Source organism: Diceros bicornis, chromosome 2 (genome assembly GCF_020826845.1).
Source record: "Diceros bicornis minor isolate mBicDic1 chromosome 2, mDicBic1.mat.cur, whole genome shotgun sequence".
Classification (NCBI taxonomy): domain Eukaryota; kingdom Metazoa; phylum Chordata; class Mammalia; order Perissodactyla; family Rhinocerotidae; genus Diceros; species Diceros bicornis.
This window is the reverse complement of record NC_080741.1, coordinates 49,718,944-49,731,824: the sequence shown is the minus strand read 5'-3', so window position 1 is coordinate 49,731,824 and position 12,881 is coordinate 49,718,944. Positions and strand designations below refer to the sequence as shown.

At 38.5% G+C, this 12,881-nt stretch overlaps 1 protein-coding gene across 1 annotated transcript; it reads right to left on the bottom strand.

Annotated features, from left to right (window-relative positions):
* Positions 1-274: 274 nt before the first annotated feature.
* Positions 275-11,808, bottom strand: FBXW12 (F-box and WD repeat domain containing 12). Its single transcript, XM_058567639.1, is given in 9 exon segments — positions 275-374; positions 5,997-6,094; positions 6,096-6,131; positions 6,212-6,390; positions 6,880-7,007; positions 7,058-7,086; positions 7,952-8,106; positions 8,705-8,918; positions 11,773-11,808. Coding segments are annotated over 9 exon segments (975 nt in total).
* Positions 11,809-12,881: the final 1,073 nt, after the last annotated feature.

The window sequence follows — 12,881 nt, the reverse complement described above, 5'->3', positions numbered from 1 at the left end:
TCCCCTTGAATTGTTTGGAATTGTATGTTTGTGTGACCATTCGTATTTTACTACCTTAGTATTCTATACTTCCCTGATGGCAGACATGTTGCTCCACACTCTATGTGTATAGTGCCTGGTCTGTAGTATCTGTCACAGTGTCTGATTCACTATAGACAGTTAAATCATTGCTTCTTTCCTAATATCACTAAAATAATCATTCTGAGTTTGCAAGCAGAAGTCTCTTTACTACACTGAGGAATGTGATGCAAGGTTAATTCCATTAGTTTCCATATTACATATTCAAAGAATACATCACCGGAATGCTGGATTCACGAATTCTCGACACCACACATACTATGCTCGAATTATCACATATTGCTTTGGAGACAAAGCTGCCAACAGAAAAAACAAGATCATCAGTAGACAAAAGGGAAAGTAGTTATATCCATTGTTGATAATACTAAATTTGAACCTGACAAAGATATACGTATTCTTCCAAAATCAATTGGTCCTTTGATCACAGAAGTTACTCTTAGATTTGGTTTTGAATAATTGTGCAGATCTGGCAAAGTTATACTGATTTTCATTTGCAGAAGTAGCAATTCCAGCCTGCTCTGAGATATCACTGCCAGAATTATCAATATCTCTGATTTGCTAGATTATCTTATTTAATAATGATATGAGAGAAGATTTTAATTTTAAAATAGAATTCTGTTTCCTTTGACTATACCTACTCTACTCCAAGTGAATGCCATAAAAGAAGCCATGCCTTCCTCCCCACAGTGTGACATGGAGATGGTGGGACATGGCCCTGTCAAGCATTCTCATCCTGTAATAATGAGGTGGTACCCCTAACCTCTCTCCTCCAGAAGCCCAGAAATGGTGAGGGTAGAGTTCTGTTGACCACCTCTGCCTTACAGTAACCCAAGCAAATGTGCCACCTTTCCCCCTCCCCTGCAGAGACAGTGAGGTGGAGCCCTGTTGACCATTTCCTCCCCTGCACTAAGGTGAGTAAATGTGGTACTCCTTCCTCTTCCCTCTAAGCACTGCAGAGACAAGTAATAGCTGAAAACCTCAAATTTGGTAAACCTACAGATTCAAAAACATGATCAAACCCAAACAGGTTAAATTCAAAGAAATCTACATCACACCCATCAAATGTCTGAAAACTAAAGACTAAGAAAATAACTTGAAATCAGCCAGAGAAAAATGACACATTCTCTATAGAGGAATAATAATTTGAATGACAGTGGATTTCTCATTGGATACCATAGAAGCCAGAAGGAAGTGGCACAACGTCTTTCAAATGCTTGAAGAGGAAAAGTTAATATACCCACTAAAAGACAGATCTTGGCACAATGGATAAAAATCATGATCCAACTAGATGCTGGCTACAAGAAGCTCACTTTAATTATGATATAAGTAGATTGGAAGTAAAAGAATAGAAAATGAGGGCCGGCCCCATGGCTTAGTGGTTAAGTGCATGCACTTCGCTGCTGGCGGCCCGGGCTTGGATCCCGGGCGCGCACTGACGCACCACTTCTCCGGCCACGCTGAGGCCGCGTCCCACGTACAGCAACTAGAAGGATGTGCAAGTATGACGTACAACTATCTACTGGGGTTTTGGGGGGAAAAATAAATAAATAAATAAAATTATAAAAAAAAAAGAATAGAAAATGATGTAACATACAAACATTAATCAAAAGAAAGCAGGAGTGGCTAAATTAATAACAGGTAAAGTAGACTTCAGAGCAAAGAAAATTGCCAGGGACAAGTAGGGACATTACCCAAAAATAAAAGGGCCAGACATAGTAATACTAAATGTGTATGCACCAAATAACAGAGCTGCAAAATACATGAAGTGAAAACTGATAGAATTGAAAGGAAAAATAGACAAATCCACATTTATAGTCAGGAAATTCAATAATCTTCTCTGGTAATTGATAGAACCACTAGATCAAAAATCAGAAACGATACAGAGAAACTGAAGAAGATAATCAACTAAAGTGATCCAATTGCCGTTATAGAATATTCCACCCAACAAGAGCAGATTACATATTCTTTTCAAGCATACAGGGAACATTCACCAAGATAGACCATATTCTGGCTCATAAAACAAACTTTAACAAATGGAAAAGAATGGAGAACATATGGAGTATATGTTCCATAATTGATTTAAACTAGAAATAAATAAAAAGATAGCAAGACAATATCCAAATTAAACAATTAAAGACAAATTAAACACACTTTTAAATAATCCATGGGTCAAAGGGGAAAAGGTAAATTAAAAAATACATGGAACTGAATGAAAATGAAAATACAATCAATCAAAATCTGTGAGTTGCAGCTAAACAAGTGCTTAGTGGGGAATTTAGAGGACCAAATGCTTATATTTAAAAAGAAGAGAGGTCTCAAAGAAATAATCTAAGCTTCCACCACAAGAACTAGAAAAAGAACAAAATAAACCAAAGCAAGCAGAAGGAAAGAAATAAAAGATAAGAGCAAACATAAATGAAACTAAGAACAGCAAAATAGAGACAAAAAATCAAACCAAAAACCATTTCTTTGAAAAGATAATTAAAATCGATTAATCTCTATTAAGGTTGACAAAGAAAAAAAAGAGAAGACATAAATTATCAATATCAAGAAAGAAGGAGCTCATATCACCACAGATTCTGCAGACATTACAAGGACTGAAACAAACAAATCTACATACATAAATTTGACAAGTTAGATGAAATGACTAATTATTGGAAAACCACAAACTACCAAAACCACTCAGCATAAAAGAGAAAATTTGAATGGTGCTATAACTATTAAAGAATTTGTAGTTATAATCTTTCAAAAAATTAATCTCCAGGCCCAGATGGTTCCACTGGAGAATTCTATTAAACAATTAAATAAGAAATAACATGAATTTTACACAATCTTTTCCAGAAAATAGAAGCTGAAGAAATATTTCCCCCTTATTTTACAGGGCCAGCGTTATCCTAATACCAAACGGAGACAAAGATAGTACAAAAGACTGCAGATCAATATCCCTCATGAACACAGAAGCAAAAATCATTAACAAAATACTAACAAATTGAATTCAGAAATTTATAAAAATAAAAATACAACATGACCCAGTGGGGTTTATTCCAGGAATGCAGGACTGGTTCAACATTCAGAAATCGATCAATGTAATTTGCCTTACTAACAATCTAAAGAAGAAAAATCATATGCTCATATTAATTGTTGCAGGAAAAGCATTTGGCAAAATCAAACATCTATTCACGATAAAAACCCTCAGCAAACTAGGACTAGAAGGGAACTTCCTCAACCTAATAAAGGGCATCTACAAAAACACATGGTGAATATCATAATGGTGAAAGACTCAACACTTTCTGCTCTCCAGTATTGCTCTCCACTCCAGTGTTGTACTTAAGGTTATATCCAATACAATAAGGCAAGAACAAGGAGTAAAGGCATACAGACTGGAAATAAAGGAATAAAACTGTCTCCATTGACAGATGTCATGATTTTGTACCTAGAAAAATCACAAAATATCTACAAATCTATTAATAAGTTAGCTCAGCAAGGCTGCAGGATACAAGGCCAATGCACAAAAGTCATTCATATTTCTATATACTATTAATGAAAAATTAAATAAAACTTTACTGTCTATAATAGCACCAAAACCACTAAATACTTAGGTATAATCTTACAAAATATGTGCAAAATATGGATCCTAAAAACTACAAAAACATTTTTGAAAGAAATCAAAGAAGACCTAACTAAATTGAGAGACATATAAGTTTATGGATTGGAAGGCTATACAGAGCAAAGGTGTCAATTTCCCCCAAATTTGTCTACAGATCTAATAGAATTCCAGTATAAATCCCAGCAGAATTTTTGCAGAAATTTACAAGCTGATTCTAAAATTTAAGTGGGAAACAAGGGAACCAGAATAGCCAAAATAATTCTGCAAAAGAACAAATTGGAAGACTCACGTCATCTGATTTCAAAGTTTCTACAAAGTTACACCTTCAAGGTAGTGTGTTATTAGAGAAAGAACAGACATATAGATCATTGGAATAAAAGAGAAAGTCTTGAAATTAACCCATACATATATGGTCAATTTTTGACAAAGTTGTAAAGGCAATTCAGTGGAGAAAGAATAGTTTTTTTCAACAAATGATGCTGAATAATTGAATACTCATGTGCAAAAAAAGAAGAAATAAATCTTGATCTATAGCTTGCCCTATATAAAATTTAATTCAAAATGTATCATAGACCTAATGGTAAAACCTAAAACTATAAAATTTTTAGAGGAAAACATATGGGAAAAATCTTTGTGATCTTGCATTAGGCAAAGATTTCTTAGACAGAACATCCAGAGCTGAATCATTTTAGAAGAAAAATTTGACTTCATCAAAATTAAGAACACCTGCTCTTTGAAAGATACTGTTGAGAGAGCAGAAAGACAAACCACAAAGTAGGAGAAAATATTTGCAAATCTTTATCTGATAAGACTTACATTCAAATATGTAAAGAACTATCAAAAGTCAATATTAAAAAAATAAACAACCCAACTAAAAAATGGGCAAAAGGTTTGAACAAATGCTTCATCAAAGAAGATATCTGGATGGCAAATAAGCAAATGAAAAGTTGCTCAACATTGTTGGGGAAATACACAATAAAACTACAATGAGATATCACTACACACCTGTGAGAATGTAAAAAAAGACAACAAAACAAAAACCAAACAATACCAAGTGGCGTAATTGGAACTCTCATACATTGTTGATGGGAATGCAAAAAATGTATATCTCCCTAGGAAAGAGTTTTGCAGTTTCTTATAAAGTCAAACATACCATATGACCCAACAGTTCACTCTTAGGCAAATACACAAAAACCTGTTCACAAATGTTTATAGTTAATTATCCCAAACTAGAAAAAACATAAATATCCCTCAACTGGTGAAGTGATGAACTGTGGTACATCTATATAATGGGACACTAGTCAGCAATAAAAAGGAGTGAATTACTGATATACTCAACATGAGTGAATCTCAAGAACATTATGCTCATTGAAAGAAACCAGACACATAGGAATATATACTATATAATTCCATTTACATAAAGTTTTAGGAAATATAAACTAATTTATAGGGACAGAAAGCAGATCAGTGGTTGCCTGGAGCTGGGGATGGCAGGAGGGACAGACTGCAATGGAGCATGAGAAGACTTTGGGACTGATGGAAATAGTCTGTGGTTTGATTGTGCTTCTGATTACAGGACTTTATATTTCTGTCAAAACTCAAACTGTGTGTTGGACAACTGGATTCTATTCGGGAAAGACATACAATTTTCCTGCCTTGTAAAAAAAATTCAGATGGGTAAAAGACATAAAGCTATGCAGTATGGGACACCTGATACAAAGAGGAAGTATTTAAAATTATTGAAAGGAAGTATTTATGATTTATAGTAGGCTAAGACTTATTAGATATGATACAGGGAGCAAAGAATATGAAAGAAAATCTGGTAAGCATAATTGTATATTAATCATATTTATTTAATTAAAATATTTTTGCCTTAAAATCATTGGAAATAACTTCTTATATGAACATAGAGATTTCTCTCATTCTTTTTTTCTTTAAATTATAGTTGCATAATACTCCATTATGCGGATATACCATAGTAATTTAAACTATGTCTTATGTTTGGGCAGTTAGGTAGTTTCCAGCATTTGGCAATCACAACTAATGCTGCAATAAACAAACGATGCATTTTTAATCATTGCAAGTGTACCATCAGAGTAAATCCCTTTCAGTGGCATTTGCAGTTTGAAGGCTATATGTATATATATTTTGTTAGATATTGCCAAAAATAAACATTATAAGGACAAGTAACAATCTGGAAGAAAATATTTGCAAAGTATGTAAAAGATAAGACCACTATGTACAGGATTAATTTTTTTATGTAGAAATTTAAAATATTTAGGGAAAGTTTAAGTCACAAAGCAGGGTTTACCAGCTTGGTATCTGATCACTTCCTATGTGTGCCAGGTGACAGCAGCTCTTGAGGTATGGATAACGGCCTTCCTCTTCCCACATGTACCTGTAAAAGAGAGTCATCCATGGATGTGGTGAGGACATAGAGAGAATCCTTCAAAGGATACCCAGGGGTGAGTGGCTCAGAGTCAAAGTCAGAGCAATCAGCAGTGAGAGGAGAAGAGTCATACATACTACCCATAAGTTGCTGATGGTCCTCTGGTGGTCCTCAAATTGTTGCAGCAGGAGGCCACTGATAGTGAAAAGGAATAGGTATGGCCTACTCTCAAAGACAAACATATTTCCATCACTGACTCCCATGCAAATAGGACTCTCCATATCAACTGGCAACAGGAAACTTGTGATCTGATGGGCTGTTTTCATGCAAAACACATATGTACACATGTACAGGCAAACTTTGGATTATTTAGTCAGAACAATATCATTACACTGAATGAAAAAACGTACTCTCTACTTCCATGGGACTTCTGTCCAGTGAGGAAAATGAAGGGTAGGCCAGTGGCCTGACAAATGCATGTCATTGACCATGGTAATGGGTGCTATGACATAGTAACAGAGTACTGTGGGCAATAAATAATAGCTCAGACATTGAAGGAAGGGGCATTGGAATCCAGGACCTAAAGCATGATGGGAGTCTAAATATGTCTGCCCAAGAGAGCAGGGTGGAGTGTAGAGGTCAGAAGCGTGGGCATTAGAGTCAAACAGGCATGGGTTAGCCTCCAGCTAAAGAAATCCCCTGCCCTCTTTACACAGATAGACCTATTTACACATACTGATAGCTTAAAATGAATGCATGTGTGACAGGGAGGAGAGACAAGTGTTTCTAATGTGGCATAGCCTACCTTGGATGACTGTTCTCCCCTCAGTCCTCTCAGTTGCTAGATCATAGGTGGTAAATCCTGTCTCTTGGGAAGAGCCTCTTCGGAACATCAGTGTTATCCTGTTTATCCTCCTTGGGGCCCAGTAGGCTCTGCAGCACGATGACAATGGGAGGGAGACAGAGGGGTTTCGTCTTCTGACAGTCTCAGTAAGCAAGCTGTGAAAAATACCTATGAAGAGATCATCGCACATGTAGTCAGGTGGAGGGGGAAGTTATAGCATCTCAGTACAAAAGCAACTCCAGAAAAGCCTCCTTAAAAATCCTCATCTTGTGGTCAAAGCTTTATTCTGAATCTCAGGAAGTGTTGAGTAGTCACTGCTTGTCATTTGACACATCAGGAACTCACTGTCTTCCTATCCTGCCTGTCATGGTCACAAATAGAGCAGAGACCCTGAAGCTTCTCTTCTGGCATGCCATGGGGTTACCAAATCATCTGGCCACATTAGACCTCTGATCAAGTTGCAGTTGGCTGAACAGACTTTCCCTTCCTGGAGAACTAGTCTAGGGCTGATTTGCCTTTGCTGCCTTCTCTCTGGGCTCCTTGCTCTCTGGTCCTCTCTGGTCCTGGCTCTTGCTCACCAGTCCACAGGTGCTATGCTAAAACGGTCTGCTCAAAGGCCAAAGACTTTCTCAGAGGGACATTCAGAGCCTGATGCATTTTTATTTACTTCTCGACTTCTTTGTACTTTCCAGCCAAGGTAGATTCAAGGAAGGAAAGCAAAAGTGAACAAGGTTACCAAAGACCCTTATTTCTTGATATCTCTCTCACCCTCCTCTATCTCTTTGGCTGATTCAGGCTTCATGAGCAAATTTTTGTTAATAAACATTTATTTTTGTAACTGGATATCATTGCTTCAAAGAACTTTGTTTCTTGGCTGTAGGAATAGATTCCACGTGTGATATGGCCTTTGAGAGGAGGGAGCAGTGTATCTGGTCCTCACTGAGCTCTGCAGTTTCTCTAACACTTCCTACCTTCACCTTCCTAATGCTTGACCCTCTCTTCCCAATGTTGAAGCACACAGAGCAGCACCTACCTTTGGCAAGTGATGTTGATGTGTAGATGCAAAGATCCATTTTCTGTCAGGAGAGCAGTGTAGAAGATCAACATTATATTTGAATACATTAACTTTAGAAACATTCCTTAAGCCAGGGACTGTCAATGTGTAGATGTCACCTTCAGAATGCCAACCTGAAACCAAAGCATCACCACCGTGTCAACGGAAAGAGACATGAAATCCTAAAGCACACAAGAGACAGCACAGTCAACTGTAAGATATGCCACCATTTCTTCAATCACGTAATGGAGATTAAAACCTCTGACCAGCCTGCCTCACAAAGTTGTTGGGATGATCCCAGGAAATAAAACTTGGTAAGCCCCAAAGCACTCTTCTCAAGGATAGTTACTCATTAGCACATCAACACTATTCTTTTTTCTCAATGTCTCCCCAAACCCACATCTCTCCCTCCATAGTCCCTGTCCAAGTTTGTGTACTGTGCAATAATACACACTTGAAAGAAGAGACATAAATACGAAATAATTCAGGAAGTGTTTTTTTTTTTTTCTTTTTTTAGAAGAATGACTGGGGAAATGTACTTGAGGTAGATCAAATGTCAAGATGGTATGGAGGTTTTTATGGCCAACATTCACTGGTATATTGCGACTCTCAGGGTATGTGATAGGGATGACTCCAAGAAGATAGGTTGTGATGTGACAGTAATGGGGCCACAACACCTGCCAAACCAGCAGGCATTTTGTTTTGTGGTCCCCCTCCAGATGTAAGGCTCACTTACCATCAGGAATGGGCCATCCTTTGTGAGACAGGCTTCCAAGGAGAAACAGGCCCGAGGCGTGATGCGAGTAGCCAGAGCATCCTCATCCTGACAATTCCACACTTTGAGAGTTCTCTCCAAATCCACAATGAATGCAAGATGTGTATGAGGGAGGGTTGCCAGATGCATGATTCTAGACTGCTGGACTGGGCTTGACCAGATCATAGTGCCCTAGAGAACGAGAGTAACACTATATGTGTTCAAGGAACTCTTCATACCTACTGTGCTTTCATTCTGCCAGTGTTTATTTGGAAGCCTCCTCCAAATCAGATTCATTCCTTGCTTCTGGGAAAAGAATAAGAAAATTCTCCTAAACATCTCAATTAGAGGGGTAGTGAATGTGGAGAAAGACCTATATATTCAAAGGCAGGAGTTTACGACATGATGGGCATAAATAACGATCAGACTCCCTGGGCTCAAATCAGTTCTGTCTCTTAGTAATAGTGTGACATCTGGCAAGTTACTTACACCGTGGCTTTTTATGGGGCGGTTGTATTACATTTCACAATACATGAAACATACTTAGAATTCTGCCTAGTACATAGGAGGAGTCCAAAGGATACCAACTATCATGATAATTGTTATTCCATCAACCTTGCATATTGCAAACAAGATAGAATAAAGAAATAATTTCTCTTCTAGACTTTCCTTCAGCCTTTTTAAAATTGTGAAGTATAGTATAGTATAGTGAAGTATAGTATATTTCTCTATACATGGAGAAAAGAACACCAACATAAATGTAAAGTGTAATAAATTATTACAAAGTGATCAATATGACTACTTCTAAGCCCTCTCAAAGTCTTATACTTGCTCTATTCACTAACTCCTCCACCCTCCCCAAATGTAATCACTAATTTGATTCCTAACACTATAACAGGTTGCCTGTGTAGTGTTATCTATTGTTGCATAATAAATTATTCCAAAATTGGGTGGTTTAAAACAAGTTTTTGTTATCTCAGTTTCTGTTAGAAATTCAAGTGCAGCTTTGCTAGGTAGTTCTGTCTCAGCATCTTGTATGAGGTTGAAACCAAGTTCTTCTTTCAAGATGGCTCACTCATATGGCTGGGGAGTTGGTGCTGGCTACTCACAGGAGTCCTCAGTACTTCACCACACAGACCTCTCTGTAGGGCTTCTCATAACATTGTGGCTGGCTTTCTAAGAGCCAATGACTCAAGAGAGAGGAAATATCTTTTACGACATAGCTTCAGCCACACACAATCATTTCCAGAATATCCTACTGGTTATAAAGGTCAGCCCTGTTCAACGTGGGAGTGGACTATATAAGATCATGAATACTATGGGACAAGGAATACTGAGGGCCATCTTAGATGCTGGATGACACTGTCCACCCCATAGCCCCTAAGGATTCACCTCCCTTTCACATGCACAATATACTCACCATCTCCCAATGCCCCCAAATAGCTCATACCATTACAGTATCATCTCAAAATCTGGGATCTCATTGTTTAATGAGGTCTAAGTATAGATGAAGCTTTTTAGATCCAGTTCATCTTGATGTGAAAACCTTAAAACTAAATATACAAGTGGTCTGTCCCCCACATCCTCAAAATACAACGGTAGGGCAGGCATAGGATAACATTATAGACACTCTCATTCAAAAAAGGGGAAAATGGAAAAATGCAAGGGGAGGGGTGGGAAGCACCAAGGAATCACTGCTATACAGAAAATTTGAAATCCAATAGAGAACATGCTGGTAGTATGTTGATTAGGACTCAAGGCCTGGGAAAGATTCTTCATGACTCTCAGCTCCCCTCTCTAGGATTTGAGTTCTGTCTTCTGAGTCATCTTTCCCTTTCTATATATGGTGGCCCAATTTTGCAGCTGAGCAGTTTTTTCAGCCTGCTTCTTGTCTGTGAAAGTTTGGGATTCAAAGTCCTCTTTTTTTTTTTTTGTGATGTCTCAATCCCTTTAAATCCAAGCTGGAAGCATTTCTGCCAATATAATTCCCTTAAAAACTTTGTGGGTCTCCAAAGAAGCTTACTGGAGTTTATGTCATTAGACAAGAGCCACACCCACAAATCTTTGAGATAAATCTTTTGATACCTTGGGCTTCTGCTGGGGCTGCAGAGGACAATGCCTTAAACTTTTTAAAAGTCCTATTACTTGACTGAACAGTTCTCTGAGGCACCTCCTTAGATCTTTCCGTGGTCTAACAAAGAATTTTGCAGCCACCTCTTTGGCTTCAACTTTATAGTATGGTTTACTGACATTGCCTTGGATTGATCTTGCTTGGACTGCATTTCTTAAATTTTAGCACCATTAGCTAGCTAGAGAGGCTGGAAATTTTCAAAACCGGCAATCCTTGATTCTCATTTGTTTGACAGTCCTTACTTTATCCTCTCCTTCTTCTCTTTCATTTTATTATAAATAGCAAGAAGAAGTCAGCATTCAGCATTCTGCTTGGAAATCTCCTTAGCAAGATCACTCAATTTATTAGATTTATTTTCTAGTTTTCACATTACCATGGGTGACAGTGTTGCTAAACTGTCTGCAACTGCATAACAAGGATCTCCCTTCCTCCAGCATCCCATAACATTTTTCACATTTTCCTTTAAGTCTTCACTGGCAGCCTCATGGCAGGCCATTAGGTTTTTGCTAACAGTCTCTTCAAGGTCCAGCACTCTCCTCAGAGTCTTTCCAGCTTCTGCCCACTGCCTGCCTCCAAAGCTTCTCCTACATTTTAGGTTTCTGTTATGGCAGCACCCCACTTCCAGGTACTAAAAATTATACTTGTTATCTATGGTTGCATAACAAATTACATAGCAACTTAAAGCAATAAACGCTTATTTCACACAACCTCTGTTGGTCAAAAATTCAAGAGTAGCTTAACTGAGTGGCTCTGGTTTAGGGTCTTTCATTAGATTGCAGCAGGATGTTGGCTGGGAATGCAATAATCTGAAGTCTTGTCTGGGGTTGGAGGATCCACTTCCGAGATGGCTCACTCACATGACTGCAAGTTGGTGTTGGCTGTTGGCAGGAGGCCTGAGTTCTTTGCCATGTGGACCTGTCCATTGGGCTGCTTGAATGTCCTCAGGAACATGGTGACTGGTTTCCCCTAGAGCAAGTTATCCAAGAGAGTAGCTTCTCATTTCTTTTTTTCTCCCAGGTTGATTAAGATGTAATTGACAGGGCCGGCCCCGTGGCTTAGCGGTTAAGTGCGCGGGCTCCGCTACTGGCAGCCGGGGTTTGGATCCCGGGCGCGCACCGATGCACCACTTCTCCGGCCATGCTGAGGCCATGTCCCACATACACCAAGTAGAAAGATGTGCAACTATGACATACAACTATCTACTGGGGCTTTGGGGACAAAAAAAAAAGGAGGAGGATTGGCAATAGATGTTAGCTCAGAGCCGGTCTTCCTCAGCAAAATGAGGAGGATTAGCATGGATGTTAGCTCAGGGCTGATCTTCCTCACACACACACGAAATAAATAAATAAATAAAAAGATGTAATTGACATATAACATTGCATAAGTTTAAGAGCACCCTTCTAGACTTTTATCTCATCATTTCCCTGCCACCTCATATATTCATAAAGGGGTATTTATCATACTTCAGAAGACCCTGTGTTAGAAAGAGTCATTATCTAATTTTTATGGGGAGGAGAGAGAAATCCAAACAGGGAAAGCCAAGAAAATATAATAATTTGGGACCCACTTTGGGATCTTCCAACTCTCTGTCCAGTGCTTCTTGAACTACATTTGCTGGTCCTGATATATAAGATCTTTGTGCCCCTTGGAAGTGATCTGAGTTAGAAACCACTTTCTGAAAAAATCAATATAATGAATGCCAATAGTTGACAGAGAGGCAGCAGAATAGGTAATGAAGATGCACAATGCCAAAAGATTGCTTATTTTGCAAAATAACTCCACATTACCAATAGAAAATAAGTCCTTGCATAAGTTTATATAGAGAAACATATATTAAAAACTGAATTCTTGGGGCCGGCCCAGTGGCGCAAGAGGTTAAGTGCACGTGCTCCGCTGCAGCGGCCCACGGTGCGCCGGTTTGGATCCCGGGTGCACACAGACGCACCGCTTGTTAAGCCATGCTGTGGCGGCATCCCATATAAAGTAGAGGAAGATGGGCACGGATGTTAGCCCAGGGCCAGTCT